General features: G+C 37.5%; 1 protein-coding gene across 1 annotated transcript in view; it reads right to left on the reverse strand.

Annotated features, from left to right (window-relative positions):
• Positions 1–8,743, reverse strand: part of lrp8 (low density lipoprotein receptor-related protein 8, apolipoprotein e receptor) — a 91,673-nt gene extending 82,930 nt beyond the window's left edge. The window contains exons 1-2 of the mRNA XM_037698031.1: positions 8,719–8,743; positions 5,201–5,323 (exon numbers count right to left, since the gene is read on the reverse strand). Coding sequence (XP_037553959.1) covers positions 5,201–5,323; positions 8,719–8,743 — 148 coding nt within the window. The remainder of the gene's footprint in view (positions 1–5,200; positions 5,324–8,718) is intronic.
• Positions 8,744–21,851: the final 13,108 nt, after the last annotated feature.

Below are 21,851 nucleotides of genomic sequence, written 5' to 3' on the forward strand. Positions count from 1 at the left end.
TTTCTTATTATTTATTTATTTTTTGCATGCTTTGAATAAATCCCAGTTAATGTTAGTTTAGTTTATGTCAGTGCTCGCATTAAGCGTGTAAATTATGGCCTAACAGAACCTCTGAGAATGCTGCTGTTGTCAGTGTATTGTTTTGCACCATTAGTGACTGGCATATATCTTAGACAGCAGTCCCTCTAAAAGATCTGTCTGTCTGTCTGTTTATATATATATATATATATATATATATATATATATATATATATACACACACACAAACAGCATATACTTACATTTGTGCTGCTGTTCGGCGTATTTTTGTTTTTGCCATTAGTGCTTAGCGTATTTTTAGTTCATGTTTTTTCTTAGTACATGTCTTAGATCTTGTTACTGCTTTTCTTTTACATTTTATTGTTGGATGTAACTGGGACCCTGTCCACACAATTTTGTTCCACCACATGTACCACATGTGGTGCGATAGACACATAAAGAAACTCTGACTCTGACTTATGTATGTATGACTTCTGATTACTGCAGACTCTTTCATGTATTAACATCGACTTGTCTGATTGACCAATATTTCCAAAATCCCCTCCAGAGCAGTGTGTAATCACAGACTATTGCTACACTGAGGTCTCTATGTGTGTGTGTGTGTGTGTGTGTGTGTGTGTGTGTGTGTGTGTGTGTGCACGCGCATGTGTGTGATTTCAGAGCATCATTGGAGGTCCATAGTTAATCAGTAGCCGACTAAAGTCTCCAGGATCAGCCCATCGATTTCCACCCAGGACAATCAATTCTATCAAAGGGATTACTTAAACTGAACTCAGATCAGAAAGTGGATGACATGCAGCACAGAAGAGGACGAAATCAAGATGTGATACATGGTGTTTGGCTGTGGAAAGATGTTAAAATTATGTGAGCAGATGGTCTAGGACAGACGCATGGACAAAAACAAGAGTTGTATCACAATAACAAACAGGTCTGATCACATTAAACAAGGACAGTTGAGATTATGTTTACAGATTTATGCATTTTAAAAATGAAGCACAACATTTACATTGAACCAGTGAGAAGTGTTGGATGCAGATGCTTTCACTGGGATGCAGTGTATATTATTAGTCTGTTCACAAATGAAAGATTCTTGATTTCTTGCACCTCAACCCTGGAGTGTGCAAGCTTTTAACTGCAAAGAGTTAAATATTTAACTTTGTGTATTTAAAACTGCAACACAATATTTGTGTCAGTAAAGGTGTTGATTTAAATAAATTATGCAAAAAAAAAAAAAAAGCATGAACAAGAGCATGTGCAAGTTTTTAAATTGGATGAAATAAAATGAAAATATCTTGAAATAGCCTAATCTGCAATGGTGCTGAACGGCCTATTGATGCATTTTAAACCAACATTCCTTGCAAAAAAAAAAAAAAAAAAAGCAGATTTCTAAACGCAGCGATGCTGAGATGCTTTTTATGTGCAGCCTTCAGTGCACTTTTAGAAAAGTGTCCAACTGGGGAGCCACCATTTCTCCTGTGATGCGGTCATTTATCTTTTTCCCGGCTCTGTACCAGTTTGTGCCACAATTTTCAGCACATGACCATGCGTCAAGAGTTAAATTGATTTTGGTTTTAGCATTGTTGAAGGTACCTTATCAAAGACACCTTGAGTGTTGGACGCCTATGAATCCAGCCTCACGGGCATAGAATACCTCTGCTTTGATCATAAGCTCACCCATATTCAATCTCACCTTCATTTTGCTTTCACTTTGGGTAGTTGACAGAAGGGCTTTATTGACTATGGAATATTTGAGTTGGAATATTAAGATCCAATTGTTCTAAATTCCCTTATACTGCTTCATTTTGTCCACCTGTTAATGTGTTATGCTTCCGTATTAAAGCAGTCTCAAAAAAGGGGAACCGGCCGTAGTGATTCACTTGCTTATGTTGTTGCATGTGTGGTATAAAAACATCATATTGTAGAAAGAGTGACTGTGTGGCAGAGTGAATGCAAGCCTATCTGTGTTGGCTGAAGGCCAATGATACTTTACTCTGTAATGGTAAGAGTCACATATGGATCTGTCATGCTATCATAAATCCCACGTTGTGATCTTTTGTATAACAATAATCACATTTTGTTTTCCTTTTTCCTTTAGCTAATAAATAATTTTGCGACTTTTACCTAAATATGTCCCTAAGATTATAATATTTTAGTCAATCTATTTAGTGAAACACGTGCTTAAACTTTGTCTCAGTTCTAGGTATTTACTTTCACTCCGTAGTTTTAAGTACTGTATGTGAAGATCAATGTGACAGTATGTGACCTTGATTAAATATAATGAGACTTAACCAAAAGTCCACTGATCTGATGAAACGACCAATATTCACCTTGTGGTGAATACTAAGTACCAGTATTGATTCTAGTTTTACTCATACACTTATGCTAGTACACATCTGTGGAACATCTGCAGGCATAAGCACGAATGCACACCCACAGGTTCTTGACTTCTTGACTTCTGCCAATCGGGCTTATCACTGAAAGCCCCCCCCCCCCCCCCGCACCCCCACACTTTGATCACCTCTTTGAAACACATATTGATTACAAATGCAAATAGGAATTGGCTTGTCATTACAGCTGCAGTATTTAAAAACTATCTTTGAGGCAGAACTGGAAAGACGGAGTTCGATTATATCTGTACTGTGACATTTCTGAAAGAAAAATGGTTTAACATTCTTTAACAAACGTTAAACTTTAACAAATATTTAACAAATCTATGCTAAAAACACGTTTTCTCTGGCATTTCACAGAGTTATACAGTTGATTTTGTATTTTTTGGTGTGTGGTTTATGTTTTTTTTTATAATTTAATCTCTTTAATTATTTTTTTCAGTAATATCATTCATTTTATTTTTTCCATTAATTTACTCTCATTGATGTCATTGCTAAGCACTTTGATAACAGCTGCCTTTTTTAAATATGCTTTATAAATACAGTTCACTTGATTTCACTTGACTAACATTGATATGTGAATCTGCTGTGGGTTGTGCAAAATCTGTGTATTATACTCAGCATTATACTATATTCATATTATGCATATATATAGTACAATTTTATATTACCTCTGGAGTCTTTTTATCCTGGACTGACATAAGACACATAAAACAAAGTCTGCTATTTAACATTTCTGATTTCTTCTATAAACAACTATTCACATTAACCTGAAGCTTTAACAAGTAAAAACAAATAAGTAGTCCTATTATGATTCATATGGCCAGAAAAGTCATTTGATCTTTATTGTCTGCAATTGTCAAATGAAACTTCTTTAAAAACATTTAACCACTGTTCAACACATCCATACAATTTTCCTATAATTATTATTTTCTTTCTGAGCATCTTTTTCAACCTAAACCAGACACTGCACCCTGTGCTTTATCTTATAAAAATCAAATAATTTCCTATTTGTGCACCCATTAAACATCCTATAAGCAAAGTGGGAAATGTTCCATGTTCATAAGTGCAGCACTAAATTTACCATCTGCCAGCCTTAAGAGCAAATATTTAATAAGAAAAGTCTATTTAGAGTTGTTTATGTTTTTTTTTTTCCAGAGTTGAATGTATATAATGCAAACGTACAATAAAAAGTTGCATGTTTGTATTTTTTCTTTTTTTTTACATATGTTGGTTTGTATTGTGCCCCTTTGAATAAAAATCACTTTCTTAATCAATTGGTTTTGTAGAACTGCAGCATATGTAGTTTTCAAAATGGCCACTTCAGCATCTTTCTGTAATTAGGTGGAGTAGAACAGCACCTGTAGACCACTAACTGGGAGCCAAACTAACAAAATTTGACCATGTTGTTCAAAAGCACCATACCTCGGGTTTGTCAACGTCAAGGATTATGCAAAAATGCTTTTATTTTTGGTTTTATTTTGTGTGATTCATTCAACCTTTATTTATACAGGTTAGTCCCAATGAGCCTTGGGAACTCACTTACAAGAGACCTGATTTTATCAAAGAATGATGACAACAGTAGACAACAAAGACAACAGTAGACAATCATAAAAGAAAGCAAATAAATTAAGAAGCACAAATGAAAATAAAATGGTATTAAAAAACAAAACAACAACAGCTATAATGTAAAGCGGTGTAGAAAACTAAAAACAGGAGCATGTCTGCAGTGGTTTTTGCCATGAACTCTGCAGTTGTTTGAAGCCACTTGGAGAGGTCAAAGTTGAGAGCTTCAGGTCTTTTTGCAAGATATTCCAGGAAACAGGAGTAGAGTAGGAGAAGGCCCTTTTGTCTAGTTCAGTCTGCACTGAGGGAACACTGCAGGTAATAATGTCCTGAGAGCGCACGCTGTAGCTGCACTCATGCAGAGACATGTAGGAGGAGATGTATGAAGGCAGCAGACCAAGAAGTGATTTAAAAATGAAAATGTACCAGTGGGAGAGTCTGCATGAAGTTAATGATGACCAGTTAACCAGTGAATACAGGGTGCAGTGGTGGGTATGGTAGTTACAGCCAGTTATGAATCTTAGCGCACCATGATAGACAGCGTCCAGCATCTGCAAGGTGCTTGTAGGAGCATTCATGTAAATAATGTGCAATACTTGAAAATGTATTTTAGTGCATACACTATGCCTTTTCCAGGGTTATTTGTTGCAAAGTAAAGAAGAGATTATTATGAAGTTCTGAACTAATTTCTCATTTTTGTTTTTCTTTTGCCTTTGTGCAAATTATGTTAAAGAGACAGGCACTTGATTCATTCTCCTGGCCTCTGTGATCTCGATCCATCCATGTATGGAGGTCCTGCCTCTCACGGTGCAGCCATTGACAAAAAGCAAAAAGCAAATTTCTGAAGTAAAGCCATCTGCAAGAAATGGATGGTTGGTAGAGTGACAGTACTGCATCCCATCACTCAGAATGGACAACCATGGAAGGGCTGAACAAAGTATTTGTGGGTAGAGGTTACTTAATTCATGTGCAACATGTGACTAGATGAGACAAATCAGTGAAGCAAAGCTGTTGCCAAAGCATTTGATAACGTCAGTATTGTTAACGTTTTCTCCCTTTGCAACACACATGCAAACACCTTCATACAACAGTTATGACACATATGAGCAACTGACTTACTGTACTTTCTATCTGACATTTGCCGTTTGCTTTTGCTCCAACCCTTGTCAACATGTGTGTGTCTTTCATGAGGCGTGTCTGTAACTTACTGCAGATCACATCAGCCTCGTCAGAACCGTCTGCACACTCTGCTTCTCCATCACAGCGCCACCTAGCAGGAAGACACTGTCCATTGTTGCAGGCGAAGTCTGTCGTTGCACATGTCTTCTTTCCTGTAGAGAGGGAAGAAAACTGACAATGAAAACCTCTAGTGGCAAAACATTTATTGCTACTCTTTTTTGGTCAGTAATAAATATTAAATGGTATATTTGAATATTAACATAATGAATGATAATAAAATCAGAAACTAATATTTAATAAATGACTAAATAAAATATATATAAGAAAAACTGCATACAATGAATTGTATAACCCACTAACGTTTTGGCATTACAAAGGTACTTAAGTCAAAATCAATTATGAAGCTTCAATTTCAAACCAACTTTCCAGTTCATTTTAATTAAGCAAACATTAAGCAAAACATGTTTTGAAGCAGCTGGTTGCTAGCTGGGTTCTTGTAGTTATGTCTAAAGGAAGTGTCTGAGGAAAGAGATTAACAAAGAGTTTATCAGAACAGTGTTTGATGATGCCACTGTTTTTAGGCTGACTTTGTGGATCAGAACCATTCAATGAAATAGTCTACCTTAATTTACCACAAAGTTATTCTATGTGTGGCTGCTGCACGCATTTCCTTTTTGATTCGAATTGAAAAAGTACAGTACAGAATGCCTTATGAGATGTTCACAAGTTAAATTGTGGTAGTAAATGTCATTTAGGAGAAAAAAAATTGGATTTTGAACAAAAATTTGACTGAAAACTGAATTTACAGATTAAATATATAAACTATTTTGTTTAGTACAAAGCAGCAAAATAACACAATAGTTGGCCTTACATTGCTATACTTTATGAGTACATAAAGTCATACTGCATACTTTATTCAACCAGACACAGTTAATGTACTGAAGGTAAACAAAAACTTTGCTTGCTTTAAAAGAGAAGTACTGTACATGTAGTATATATACAGTAGATGTGCATCCTGAAGGATCTAAAAGAAATATGTATAATGAAACAATAAATTAAACTCCTTTTGCAATGTCTTAAAAAGCCTATATTGTGCATTTTCAAACAAGCCACATTCGCTTCCTAATGACGTGAGGGCTTCAAAGGTTTTGTGTAGTCCATTTCTCCAAGCAAGGGGAAAATTGAAGCACTTTGGTCTACCATGTAGGAGTTAAAAATCCCTCTGCTTGACAGTGAGACTCACAGAACAAGAGAAAGCACTCGCTCGCTGTGTTAGTAATGCTTCACAGAGATGAAATATGAAGAGGCAAGCTGACAAATGGCAACAAGGTGTGTATACGTGTGTGTAGTGGTGTTTGCTTCAGTGATTTTCTCCGGCAAACCAAAAGAGTGACTGATGCTCCATTTTCTCTCACGTGAGCCAGGTACCTCCGAGTTGGCTCAGCTAAAAATATACTACAGGATGAAATATAATACTTTATGGATACAGAGTAAATACATCTTAAATTAAAGGCCACACTTTTAAAGAAATTCATAGATGCTTTTCATGACAGATTTTTAAGATTATTCTATGATGAGAAACGAGGGAGTTGACATTTGGCCAAATCTTGAAAATAAATTACCACATTATATTTTAGCTCAGTACTTCTGACATTTAAGTTATAGGCATTTATGTGTTGGGTAATGTCAATAAAATGTAGCAGCCACTTTGGATTGAATTGACTCCACACTCATGGCAGTTCTAGATGTATATCAAATTATTACTTTTTAAACATTTCAGTAAAATTCATCCAGGGGTTCAAAAGACAAACATGGTCAACTCCAACAGTTAATGCTTAAGCAAAAGTCTCAACCAGTAAATTGTCCTTTGGTTATTTGTTGTGAATTACTCCCAGCTATAACCACAAGAGCATTTTTTTAATCTCGATATGTGTTAAACATATTTTATAATAATATATATTTTGTGTTTTATAGCTGCGGCAGTCATCTTGTGTTATGTAGGATCCTAAAGTTAATCACATCAGAGTATTTTTTTTTAATTCCTGAAAGCTTTATTTAATTCTGTCCAGTTGTTCAAGAGATGTTTCACTAATACTAAACACACACACAAAAAAAATCACACAAAACACACTGACACGGACAAAAACATTATTGCTTTTGCTTTCTGTGGCAGGCAATAATTAGCAAATCAATGGATAGCAACTGAATTGAAGAAGGTGCTAACAAGTAAAAAAAAAATATAATAATATACTAACCTGCTCTTATAGTTTGACTTTTTACAGCGCTACTTATTTTCCTATTTGTTTAAACATGACTTATACAGCATGGATTTTAAATGGTGCTTCATCTGGGACAAAAATAAACATGTAGCTTCTTGGATAGTTTTATATTTATCGCACATGAATTAATAAAATGTTTAATTCATACTGTATGCGGTTCAAGTAAGGTTTATGCCAAATGTGATGCTTAAAACCCATCCATTCATCCATCCATCCATCCATCCATCCATCCACTATCTTTACCCACTTCTTCCATTTTGGGTCATGGGCGTCGCCGGTGCCCATGTCCAGCAATCACTGTGCGAGGGGCGGGGGACACCCTGGACAGGTCTCCAGTCCATCACAGGGACACAAAGAGACAAACAACCATTCACTCTCTCACTCACACCTAGGGACAATTTAGAGTTACCAATCAGCCTAACATGCATGTTTTTCGTCGAAAACCCACGCATGCATAGAAAGAACACGCAAACTCCACCCAGAAAGGCCACCGGCTGGGATTCGATCCAGAAACCTTCTTGCTGAGTGGCGGCAGCTCTAACAACTGTGCCACCGTGCCGCTTCGATGCTTAAAGCCAACAACCGAAATAAGAAACAAAAATAAAAACGGTATCGCTTTATTACAGCACTGATTCAAACTACCGGTAATGAATGTGAATGATTTGGTGCAGCCCATCCAGTATGTTCTATAGTCGGGATAGGGAGAGCTTATTAACTTTTAGTTTATGTGTACAGGCTGTGACACCTCTTGGTGCTGTCTGACTGACAGTACAACTGGGAGCCATAATAATGAATTACAAGCTGTAAAAACAGACATCATCGCAGCCACAGACTCCCATGCTTTGTATGTGTATATAAAATTTTACTTACAGTCTAGCAGCTGTTATAAATAGACAACCACGTGTTCACACAGACACCAGCACACATTATTGATTTTGAGTAAAGAGGGAAAAAGTGGTGTGTATGTGGTGTGTGCATGCGTGCATGGGGGGTGGGGTTTAAAGTCATTAGAGAGACAGAATAGAAGATGGTGTAGCCCAAGAATAAATCAGGACCAGATCCTGGGGGATTCACAGTGTAGTCAGAGACAAAGGTAAATAGAAAGAGCAGAAAGGAGAGGGAAGATGTACAGAAACGAAAGGCGAAAAGGAAAACGGGCTGTCCAGGTGGGATCTCATGTAAAGGCATAAGTCTTCACAAAAGACAACACAAATCCCCTTCATACCTACCTGCACGTTAGCATAAATCCCATTTTTTCTTCAATGTACCTGTGTTTCTCATCGTGTCTGTCATCTCTACTTATAGCCAGATGACTGACCACACACTGTACCACACACAGAATATCTAAGCTAAAGAAAAGAATCACAATGCCATTGTTAAATGGTTTTAAAATATGAGTTGGATTTCCATAAATTAAGATTTTCCTCCTCATTCATATTATACCTATTGTGATGGGTCATCTTAGTCTTTTCAAAAACCAGAGGAAGGTGCAAAACAGTGAAGGTGACCGACAGGCTCATGACACAGTATTATACCCACGAAGATTAATTAAAACAGAAAAGCCAGGAAATGTAAGCCTATTAATTTCTAACTACTCCTCCCTAAACTCCTCTTATCATGAGGACGAAACAGAACATAATACAATTCACCTTGGTCCCTTCCTAATCTGAGGGGGAAGCACTGAAAAGTTCCCTTTATTTCTATGAACAAATAAAAAGCAGATTTAATTAACCTTTGAACAGTTAACACACATACAGTTAAAATGTTGCAGAAGAAAGAGCTGTAAAAAAAACAAAACTGATTAAAAGCCCATGGAGTAGGTTAATCTTAAGGAAAAAATTAAAATGTTAATGGGACGTTTTTAATCATTCAAAATAAACATAAAAATTAAATAATAAAAAAAAAACACATAAACCTAACAGTTAAAATATGTATTATAGTTCAAATGACTTCACTACAATATTCCTCTTGGAAACAAAACAGTCATGGGTTCTTGAGTACTGCAATTCAAATAAAGGCATGGCATTTCTAGAACAAACACCACATTATACGTCTTGACAAACTATTACACAGCAATCTATAGCAATGGACCGGACAAGCAAAGACCTTGGATAATCTATGACCTTGAGCTGGGCTGATGAAAAGAATACATTGTCTAGTGATGATGCATATGTGTATCAAGTTTCATTGAATTATGTTTAACGGATCAGAAGTCATAGGTGGGGCAAGAGCAAGTTTACGGACGTAGGACAAAATAACCTGATATGTCTGCCTTTTGATGTGTTAAATAAAATACATTTAAAAAAAAATCACATTTTATCAGAAAATTTCAGAGTTGTATTTGTTTTCGTCAAGAGGAACATGTTGTAAATTACTCTAAGCTACTACCACATAAAATGTAAGCTTCATATCCGAAACAGTGGGTGAGTTATACTCTTTTGTTGTGGCTAATGTGAAGCTGCTGTGGAAGCCATCTTGAATTTAATTTATTCCAAAAAGGTAATCAATTTTTTTTTTTTTAAAGGAAAAAAGTACTTTATTAAGTACTAATTAGTAAGTCATTATCCTGGTGTAAAAAAAAAGGCAAACGTATTTTGTAAGAGGTAACTGGTAAAGCAGATTTACACTAAAACATTAAGGTAAATATATTTTTAACAAAATAAATAATTGTAAAAATCACAACAATGGTCAAACAGCTAGGTAAAAAGTCTGAACGCATGTTGCCATGCTTCTGAAGAGTAGCCGATGCACACAAACAACTTATTACGTTTGAATTCAGATGCGCCACAAACTGTCAAATACGAGCGTCATCCATATGGAGCAGCCTGAGTCTGGCTTATGAGGTGTGAGAGTGAATGTGGAAAAGAAAGAAAGTATAAATGCTTTATACAGATACACAAACCCATACTTACCATACATCCCTTCCACCTCAAGTGGAAACGCATTTTATTCTGGTTCCTTGCCTCTTGATGGAAAAAAGTGATGAATATTAATGTGAAAAAGCAGATGCACCAGAAGCTTCTGGGGGATTTTATCAACATTATTGAGCCATCAATAACTTTCTTCACTTTTAAATTGCACCGTCAAATGCTGAGTTCTTCTTTATCATTGCACTTTCCATGCAGTTTATCTAGGTTTTTCTCAGACCATATCTCCTGCTGCCCTTGTGTCAAAATGACCCACAAGGCCTCAGTGTTAAAATAAAGGCCATGTGGGTCATTTTGACCCAAGGGAAGCAGGGGGGTTAACAGACCATATTGCCCTTTTTTCAATTTTTGTTGGTGCAAAGTATTTAATGTTGATTTGTATTTGATGTTTTAAATAAAATTAAAAGAGTGTTATGCTAATTCACTGGCATTTTTCTTAACTTCCTCGTCTATTTATCGGACATGTGAAAGGGAAAATGCAGTTAGAGGTGCTTCATCCTCATAACTGGATTTTGCTAAAAATCTAAAAGCACTGGATTTCACGTTACTTTTTGATGGTAGATACATCTAAGGACACCGTTTATATCAAAATCATTTACAAAAGATAAAATAGGTTTGGAATCGTTAGATCAAGATTTCAGGGCCAAAACATGTTTTTTTATGATGCTTCAGAAAATGCAACTAATATTTATCCAATACCAATAATGTTACATAAACTGTAAATGAATATTTTGGCTATGTTTAAGTGATGTTCTGTCAAACAGATATCAATAGTAAGTTTGAGCTGACATATTAATGTTGATACAACTAAATGAAACTAGTGAAAAGTGATGTTTTCTTCAAATAATTATCTTCTGTACAATATTTTAGATTGTTAGCTTCAGATAGCAGTCCTGGGATGAGCTACACACTTTAAACATTAAACACACAAAAAGCCAGCCTACTAAAGTAGTGTCAATCCAGCATTATCCAGTACAAGCCTGTTGGAGACATGCATGAAGGTGCTGCAGCAGCCACCCCTTAAATGCATTACACTGTGTTAATCTTCGGCTCACATTCAGCTGATGTCTTTGAAACCCCTCCTGATCAATGAGTGACTAAACTGCTGATGTTCACGTTGTGTCTTCTGACCACACAAGCTTTCCACCTATTAGGATTCTCCTCCACAGATTACCGACGACGTGATTTGGAACGCTGTGGTTCGACAAGAGAGCCAGTAAAGGTCATCTCCAGCCTTGAAGTCATTCAGTTTCTTCTCTCCATTACACACACACATGCACATGAAATGCGAAAAAGAATGATGAATAAAACACCAACAAGTATATTAACAGCTGAGGGAACATCCTGTCACCACCAATTAGAATTGGTTGACTCCAGTTCCTGAACTGTTGGTTTGCACATAAAATAGTGACATAAAATACACAACCTATGCTGCAGGATCTTTTCAAGCTCTTCAGAGCAAAGGCTATAAGTATTTTCAACCACCTAGCTTAAGATCTGGAGGAGAAAAAAAAAAAAAAAAACTTTGTAGTGATAGTCACATGATCTCACAAGACATTTTCAGCTTGGTTTGAAAACACGTTCATTTTTTCCTCCATCTTTAAACTGCTCTTTTTCAAGAGCACCTTTATACAGCAATATACATTTTCATCCTGATGTATTCAGCAAATCAACTAGTTATGACATGCTTTAATTACTCACCAATTACAAGTGGACCTGTTCTCCATCCGCTGTTACAACAAACAAGTTGCTGTGGAGAAATCACCACTAAGATGTTGTCCTTCTTTAGATAGATAATGTTACTAATTGGCATGTATAATGTATGTGCATGTTTTTGTTCAGTGACCTGCGATAACTTCTGTTGTGACTTGGTGCTACATAAATAAGCTGAACTGTGTTAAACTGCCACTAAATAAACCAAAGGTTTTCTAGGAAATTATCTAATGTGTATTGTGCATCTCTTACATAAGGTGTAATGAGATAAATCAATGAAATAACAGTTTCTGTCCCATGAAGGTCCTCAGGGTCAGTTTTTGACCTGAGGCTTAGTTCACTACAAAGGTAAAACAACTTTGACTATTTATGTTGTTACTTTTTATGTCAGCAGGAGCTGATTTTATTTTCTTAAAAAAATGTCAAGACAGCAACTAGCTGTCACGTTTCTGCCTTTGCTGTCATGGTTTTCTGTTTCCATGCTCTGTTTCTTCCCCCTGCTCATGTCAGTATTCTACTCCGCTCCTGTTACCCTGCACCACGCCCACTCTGCTCCGCCACCATAGTCAGCTCTCATCTCACACACCTGTTCCCCTCCCTTCTTAAACTCCACGATCACATTCTGTCCTTGCCAGATTATCGGACTCTTCAAGAAAGTAGACGTCCATTGTCCAAGTCGCCTAGTTCCGTCTGCCTGTTCTGTCTCAACCCCATGTCTGCCTCATGGATTCTCTGCCTTGCTTGTTCCGTGTCTGATCTGGATTCTCTCTGACCGTGGCACCAACTCTGCCTCTTATTAATACGACTACGTCTCATGGATCACTATTTGGATTTATTCTTGGATTTCTGACCAACAGCTCTTGACCCCTGCCTGCATTACTGGACCTCACTTTTGGATACTCCTTGAAACAATGCTTTTCATAAGCCGTCCTCTCTGCTGTGGCTCACTCATGATGATGTCAGCATCTCCAACTCACCGAAGGAGCCCCTCCCTTGCCTGACTGTGAAGGTTAGTGACTGCTACAGTAAAACTCAAAACCTTCACAGTGAAACTTTGATAATTGATCTCCCTGTCTGCAGATTGGACGTGCCCTCAGACCCAGACCTCCATGAGTGGCAATTTATTAATAATTCTTTTTAACCATTCCTGTTGTCTGGTGCCTTGCACAAATTCTAAAGCACATTCTTATCACTAGCTGGGAAAATAAAAAACAAAATTATAAGTGCTTATTGCATTGCTAACAACAGAAATATGAAAATGTCTAAATTGCCTATTTGTTCCTTTAAATTCAGAGTAATATTGTGATAACAAAAGATCTTACAGTCGACACCCCAGCAAAGATATGAACAAAAAACTAAGAAATTAACTTGAATAATGAAAGCAATACAATTAGCTGAGAAAAGGAAGAGAAAAATTAGCTACAATGTTAAAAAGGCAAGACAAAACTGATTAAGAATCTTAAAAATGAAACTTGTACTAACTAATCCTTTTAAGTTTTTTTTATTTTCCCCGTTATTAAATATTTCACAAAACTTAGGCAGCACACCACTTGTTTTTTTTTTTTTTGTTGTTGTTTTTTCACTTCTTGTACTAAAAAAACATTTTATTTTCAAGAACGGCAGTAACATTAACATGTCCAGTAGCGAAAGTAAAAACACTTCTTGCAAACTCTAAAAAAAAGTTAAGTCTGGTCCTCTGGACATTCAAAAAACAAAACAAAGCAAAAAAAAAATAAAAATAAGTAGAAAACTGAGGACTGATGAAGTCTTTCGGATGAAAGACAAAACGTTATCTGCTAATGTATTTATTATTATTTTTTTAATGTCCAGAGGATCAGACTTAACTTTTTTTTTTTAGATTTTTCTACCTGGATTATTGAGCATGCATCAGGATACTTCTTATCCTTTGAGACAACTAATACAAAAAGAAGAAAGAAAAAGAATTCCATATGTTTCTGGGCTGTAAACAAGCACGACGAATCAAAAGCCCTGAAATAGAAAACAAGTGTGAAGGAGAAAAATGAGACAAAGAGTAAGGAGAGCAAAAGGAAAAAAGGTAGTGGATGAACGCAGGAGAAAGAGGAGAGGAAATGGATGATCATACGCACTGTTGTGATGGGCTAAAGAGCCAAAATAACAGGAGCACGTCAGGAGAAGGAAAGAGGCTTTTAATCTGCGAGCAGAGGTTAAACCATAAATGGCGGAGAGTGCAGAACATAAACTGTGATGGCGTAAAGCAGACAAGAATAATGTTAGTCTTTTGAGGAAATTAAAGACCTGTTCATTCATCCAAAATCAAATGATGACAAATAATTACTGAGCAAATAACTACAGCAAAGGACTGAAAGAAATATGTTTTTGTAAGTTTAAATTTTACAACTTTTTGATTTACACAATTTACTCCAATTCCACCTACAACAGGCAGAGTGTAATGCATCCATAGCCACAAATAATCTTCTATAATTGTGAAATAAAGTTTCACAAATAGTTCCAAGCTCACCAGTTCCATCTCCAGCTTTAAAAACTAGCACCAAGCCCATCCATCTAATATCAATAAAAAGGAATGACTGAAATGCATATGAGTATGAAATGAAAACCAATAATCTGAAAAAGTAAATTAATATCGACATTTGTATGTGTGAGACTCTGAAGCACACACTACAAAGGTTTGAGTCGTGAAGCGAGCTCACAGAGCTGCAATCCAGCAGCAACCAGATCAAATCCACAATACGCTGCACTGCACATCAAATAACCCCTGCAGGTTCAAAGGAGCTTGTTACCATTTTATGATCCCCTTCTTTGGATGCAGGAGAACCAGGTCTTAAGGCCAAAAAGTGGACCCCAGATTTATGAAACAAAAACAAGAAAAATGTTCTTGGTGTGTAGCAGAAGTGAGCAAAACCTGGCAGGACTTTGGAGAATATGGGTGACGGTAATACGAAGGACCCTGTCGATCAGTGGAGAAAAAGTGAAACGCGATGCAAGAAACCTCATTGAAAACGGGCAGAAAGCAACATCAAGGGCTCTAAATGTAAGGAAAAAAGTGATGAAAGCCACCCAGATCCCTCTGCTTTTAGAAAAAATATTCCAGTTTGTGAATCATTTTTTAATCACATGGATTGACATTTCATTTGATAATTGTTAAGTTCATCTTTGTAAAACTATCCAAAAAGTACTTTTTCTTGTGAACTCTGCAAAATTTTCCAAAGCTGAATAGAACAAGCGTTGGAGCAATGTCTGAGAAAAGAAGTCAGGAACACATCATAAATGATAAAATGCTGGTGGGACCTGAGATGAACAACATGAGTGATGAAGTTTGAAAGCACAGATGTCTTCATACCACATCTTAAGGAAATGAGTAAAACATGACTCCATGATAACAGAAAATGAGCCCCAAAAGGAAGAAGACACAGAAGGACAAAAAAAAAAAAAAAAACTAGATGACAACGTCAAGAAAGAAAAGAAACCAACAGGAGGGAGGTTCACAGCCAAGTAGCAGCTGGGATAAGAACCATCACCTCCAAATCTGAGGTCATGGTCCTCAGTCGGAAAATGATGGATTGCTCTCTTCAGGTCGAGGGTGAGGTTCTGCCTCAAGTTTGCATCTTTAAATCACTACTTGGTCTGTTGCCTTCATATTCATATATCTCCTCCTACATGTCTCTGCATGAGTGCAGCTACAGCGTGCGCTCTCAGGACATTATTACCTGCAGTGTCTCCTCAGTGAGAACTGAACTAGGCAAAAGGGCCTTCTCCTACTCCGCTCCCGTTTCCTGGAATATCTTGCAAAAATATCTGAAGTTCTCGACCTTGACCTCTCTAAGTGGCTTAAATATTTGTTAAGTTCCTGGCAAGAACCAATGCAGACATGTTCCTGTTTTTAGTTTTCTACACCGCCTTATAATCTGGCTGTTTTTATAGCTACTTTTTCCTTTTGACTGTCCTTTTGGTTGCCATTTTATTTTAAGTTCTAAAAATAAAAATAAAAATCTGTATGCCTCGATTGTCTATTGTTGTCATTATCCACTGTTGTCATCACTCTTTGTTAAAATCAGGTCTCTCTTGTAAACAATTCCCAGAGGCTCAATGGGATTAACCTGTCTAATTAAAGGTTGAATGAATGAATGAAAAGTGGAGGAGTTCAAGTAGCTCAGAGTTTTTTCACGAGTGAGGGAAGAATGGAGCTTGAGATTGACGGACAGATTGGTGTGGTGTCTGTAGGTTTGCAGACTCTGTGCCAGTCTGCTGTGATGAAAAGGGAGCTGTAAGGTAAAGCTCTCCGTTTACCCGTCGGTCTACGTTCCTACCCTCGCCTATGGTCAAGAGCTCTGGGTAGTGACTGAAAGAATGAGATTGCGGATACAGGCAGTTGAAATGAGTTTCCTCTGCGTTGGACTCTCCCTTAGAGTTAGGGTGAGAAGTTCAGTTATCTGGGAGAGACTCAGAAGAACCGCTGCTCCTCCACATTGAGAGGCCAGTTGAGGTGGTTCGGGTATCTGGTAAGGATGCTTCCTGGGTGCCTCTCTAGGGAGGTGCTTCAGGCATGTCCAACTGTGAGGAGACCTCGGGGAAAACCCAGGACACGCGTGAGAGACTATGTCTCTTGGTTGGCATGGGAATGCCTTGGGGTCCCACCAGAAGAGCTGGAAGAGGTGGCTGTGGAAAGTGATGTCTGGGCCTCCCTGCTCAAGCTGCTGCCCCCATGACCTGACTTCAGAAAGAGTGGAAGATAATGGATGGATGGACGGAAGCAAGGGGGTTGATGGAATGACATGAAAACCACAGTGGGCCAAGTCAGGTAACAAAATATGTTGCACATCCTTAAATGTAGGTTTGCACAAAAAAAATAGACCAACATTTTCTCAAATCTGGCAAAACAGATCTATGCAAAACACTGCTTTATGACTCACTGGACACTTTGTTGCAAGCACTCAGTATTAGGTGAGTCCACAAATTAAAATTTGCACATTTTCACACAAATTGGAATTGCCAGCTAGTTTCCGCCAGCCACAGTCCAGTGAGATACTGGCTCTTTGCAAGAAAAAACAATAGAGAACTGCAAAAACAAAGTGGAATATAGCAAACACATTACACAATCTTTATATGCAGAGGATTTAAATAAGACAAGTTCCAAAACAGACTGAAATCATATCAAGGAGACTGAGATGCTTTGAGAGAAAAACACCTGTGCATTTTATGTTTATATATAACTACTTCTCAGAGATTAATCTCCATTTTGTGCGACTTTCTGCAAGCATGTGGTGATTAATTTGTTTATACCTCTGTTTAAGTCTGCTTCCGTTTACTTGTTTTAGACGTTCTCTGTATATTAAGCTTCAAAAGACAAATGAAGAGCCCTTTAAGGTTTTATTTTACTGATTAGAATTAACCTCAAGGGAAGCTGATGAAAAGCTGTTCTGCAGAATAGTAATGAGGGTTTGACCAAAATTATTAAAACGTAAAGAGGGAAAAAGGCATAAACTGTAAATAAAGGCACACGTGTAAAGTTTGTGACAGGAAACACATGTTGACTGTGTCTTGTTTGTTCTGTGGCTGGCTGTACCTTTGCTGATGCAGAAAACAATTATTAACATTATTGAAGTTGACCATGCTTGCCAGACACCTTAGCCAAATATTTGCACTCTAAAATGACAGTCTAATTTACCATCTATCTATTGGATGCTTCCGTCTTATGTTCCATGTTTGACATTAATTATGTCAATTTGTTTTTTAAAGTCCCTTAGAACCATGGACACATTACATTTAAAAACAGCTTTTACGTGGATTGTTGACTGGATTGTTTTATTCCATCAGCAAATATCAGACAAAAGACTGAATGCACTGTTGTGTGATTGTGTCATTGCTGAACTTGTCCGGATGACATGATTTAACCTTTTCGTGATTTATCTACCTGGATGATTGAGCTTACAAACCTTTTTTCTTTCTCTTGTGACCTTTGCCTGTCACCTGCATTAAACTGGGGAAAAAAAAATAAAAAATCAGCACCGCAAACGAGAGGTGTCCTCAGGTATTATCTGAAATCTTCAACGTAGCTCTGACTTTCCTCCCTAGGTGATGTAACAACCATTTGTATCATAATTAATGTAATCTTCATGAGTCTTTAATGACAACATTTTGTTCTAACATCACCCTAAAATTGTCATTTTTAACTAGAAAAGTATTTTAAATGAGAGATAAGTGCATTCACACCTGCCCTGTTTAGTCCGTTTTAATCAAACTATAGTCCATTTGCCTAGAATGTCCAGTTCATTTGGAGAGGTGAATGCACAATCGAACTCTGATGCAAACCAAAACAGCAAACTCTGGTCCGCCTAAAATACCTATGTCTCGGTTCGGTTCAAGTGAACTCTGGCGCGGTCCGAATGCAGTGTGAATGAAAGTGGACCGGAGACCCCTCGAAAAGCAGGAAGTGAACTAAAGTGCAGGGCATTCTATGTAAATACAAACAAAACAAACGCTTATTTCTCAGACCGCTTTTTCAAACAACACTCTCCATGGTCTTCTGCTTCATCTTCCACTCATGCTGAGTCCATTGTTGAAAAATGTTTGTTTGGCACATGTGTCACAGACAAAACAGAAATCCTAAAACTGCTGACACTTGAAGCCACTCCATTTTTGTTTTTATTTCCAGAAGTAAGTTGCGCTCAGAGTCTTCTTCAGAGATGTTTGTGTCGTTTCCTTCAGTGGTTCTTGATGCAGCGCCACCACAGGCGAGGGGAGGAACAGGTTGGCTCGATTGACTCAGTGCAGTGTGAATGCAAACCGCACCAGCTGAAAATGTCAACAAATGTTGCCGAATTTTGGTCCCCAATCGAACAGTCTACTGGACTATCAGGAGTGAAAATGACCAAAATGTCCAAGAACTAAGAAACAAAGCCCAATTTATTTCAGTTCAAGGATTCTGATGTGTCCCATCTGCATGAACTAGACCCACTGGTAAGTTGTGGCTATTCATTTATGCTACCATCAGTATAGCTTTTTAGAAGTGGAGTTTTTACCACAATTGGCATCTAGTTTTAAATGATTTGTTCATTTTAGATCCCATTTTTCTCCAATTGGTTTAGTTGAAAGAAAAAGCACTAACTACATCATTCTGAGTTAGTATTGTTTCTACATTCACAGACGTAAATCTCAGAACAACAGTTTTTACATTTTAACACATCAAAACCTACAATCCCACAGATCCCGTCAAACCCTGCCTCAACAAATTTAGGTCCCCATTTCATAAATAAAGCACAATATCTTTGTAAATCTGCTGAGAAGTAAAAGGGGGACCAAGAACAAAAGAGGGAAAAACAAAGTTACAAAGGTACAGTGATGATCAAAAACAACAAACAGGATCAAATGGATTTTAATGTATTGGGCATGATGACCATAAATGAAAGGTGTTGGACTTTGTTGTTATTGCACTTTTATATTTCAGTTTTGTATGCACATACTGTAATACATATATTTGCAAAACTGTAGTATTTCACACTTTCTGATAAGTCAGTACACAAACAACAAAGATAATGCTTTAGAAAAAACAAACAAACAAACAAAAAAAGTTGAATCAACACTTATAGGTTTCACAAACAATTACTGGTACATAAAAGTAGATCAATACGATCATCGGTTTTCTTTACCTTCTCACACCTTTTGCACATGAATCACTTATATTCCCTTTCTCCAACTTTGTCTCCTCGTCTTTCTTTTTCTTTTTTTTTTAAATTTCTTTTGGATGTCGTGTCATAATAGCTCAAGTTTTTCAGCGAGACAAACTACCATGAGCCGTGCTCTCAGAAAGCAGCGTCGCTGTACGCTGCCCTGGTGTAGCTTCAGAGACTGCTAATTAAGTTGCAGTACAAAAGGGGCTATTGTGGGAGCATGTGGTGAGGAACAAACAAACAGGGCCGGACTTGTTTTTGCTTTTGTACCATGAAGCTCATCAGTTCTTCAAATGATCATGTCAAGCAAATGCTCAATGCGCCACTGCAGTCCAGGTTATCACTTTATACAGATTATGTCCATTATAAGAGAACAGGTAAAGGAAGCTGCTGGTGGTGGTGAAAGTGTGGGGGTCCACTTTAAAAGATGAGGTCATTTCTTTCTGCTTCAGTACTGCTCATTAGAAGTGACATATGCACAGTGAGACCTCACCGTTGCCTTACTGGCGACTACCAGGACACCACAAACACTCGGGCGCTACAAATCCCCTTAACAAGAGACCATCTGGGTGACATCCGGCTCTCATACTCGACCTGCATTGATTTATTAAACACCCAGACAGCAAGAGTGGTGCTTTTACTCACACACACACATACCTGCACTCAAAAACCCACATGGAAGGACCCCTCCCCCATGTCTTATCCCAACAGTCTAATCTCAGTGGACTATCAGACGCTTGATTTCCTGGACAGGGTCATTGTTGTTTTTATTTCAGCTTTAAATCCTTTAACCTACTGAAACAAAACTGGATTTGAATTACTGTCAATCTGTTGGAAAGAATGCATGTACAGGTTATTGAACATGGTTTTATTGTGGACTGCAATAAATATAATTGTATCCCACAAAAATTATGGCTTTGGAACAAAACACCAAACATAAAATGTTTAAGATAAGATTATTTTTTTTTGGACGTTTTTATTTTTACTCTGTTCCATAAGATGTTGGTGTGTTCTAACAAAATGTTAACAATAAAGGTTAAACAAAACATTTTACACAGACACACACAAAATGACATTTATTCACGCACACACACATAAACCAAACTCCCCATTGGGGCCATAAACCTTTGTGATCCATGGGGGAGGGGGCATACAGTACTCTAAAACCTCAGTTTGTCCAGCCCCTTTGTGACTACCTAAATACATACAGTACATACAGACGCATGAAGAGCAGGAAAACGTGTGACTCGTACGTGCATTTCTACCACGAATGCACAACACAACATGAAGGCATGTAAATATTCAAGACAGCCTCTCGAACACAACACATGTTTACATGTTAATTGACAAACTATTAATCTAATAACGAGGGATTCATTTACTAGTCACTTTCATCACTGCAGACTTGTTAAATGATTAACAACCTTTAAGACTTCAGTACCAGTAATTACATTTTCAAACCACCATGCATGTGCCAGCCAAGAAGCAAAATTAAAACTCTAAACATCTGATCTGTAATTATTCTTTTGACAAGTGCCTGAGTGACGAGCAGAAACGGGCATCGTTTAAGCGCTTCCTTTCAAAACAGAAAGAAAAGCTTTATATTAGCAAACAACATTCCAGCTGGCTGCATGAATCGTCGCTCGCTGTGGGCCTAGTAATTCCCTTCTTGAAGCCCCGCACTTCCTCCGTCACTATTCAAGCCCCTAACCAGCACACATGCTGCGCACTGCTGGTCGAGCCACATGACAATTACGACTGGGCTTATTATCAAAAATCAGCACTCGCCAAAGGGAGTGGCCGGGGAGACTAGGGGAGGGGAAGGAAAAGAGGGGAATGGCTGGGATTCCAATAAAGCCTGCAGAGCACCCACAGACAAAAGAAGACGACACGTCACAACTGCTGCTGACAGGAAAAAAGTAAATAAATTCTATTCCCAACCTTTGCTGCTGGAAACAAACAAAGACCTGCAAAGGTCACCAAGAGGTGCAGCATCTGTCTGTGTGCATGTAGATTAAATTGTACAAATTCACTATTAATTTGTCCTTCACAATCTGAAGAACATGCACCAAACTGCTGATATTTATTGCTTCA

Source organism: Nematolebias whitei, chromosome 3 (assembly GCF_014905685.2).
Source record: "Nematolebias whitei isolate Nwh7 chromosome 3, NemWhi1, whole genome shotgun sequence".
Taxonomy (NCBI): Eukaryota; Metazoa; Chordata; class Actinopteri; order Cyprinodontiformes; family Rivulidae; genus Nematolebias; species Nematolebias whitei.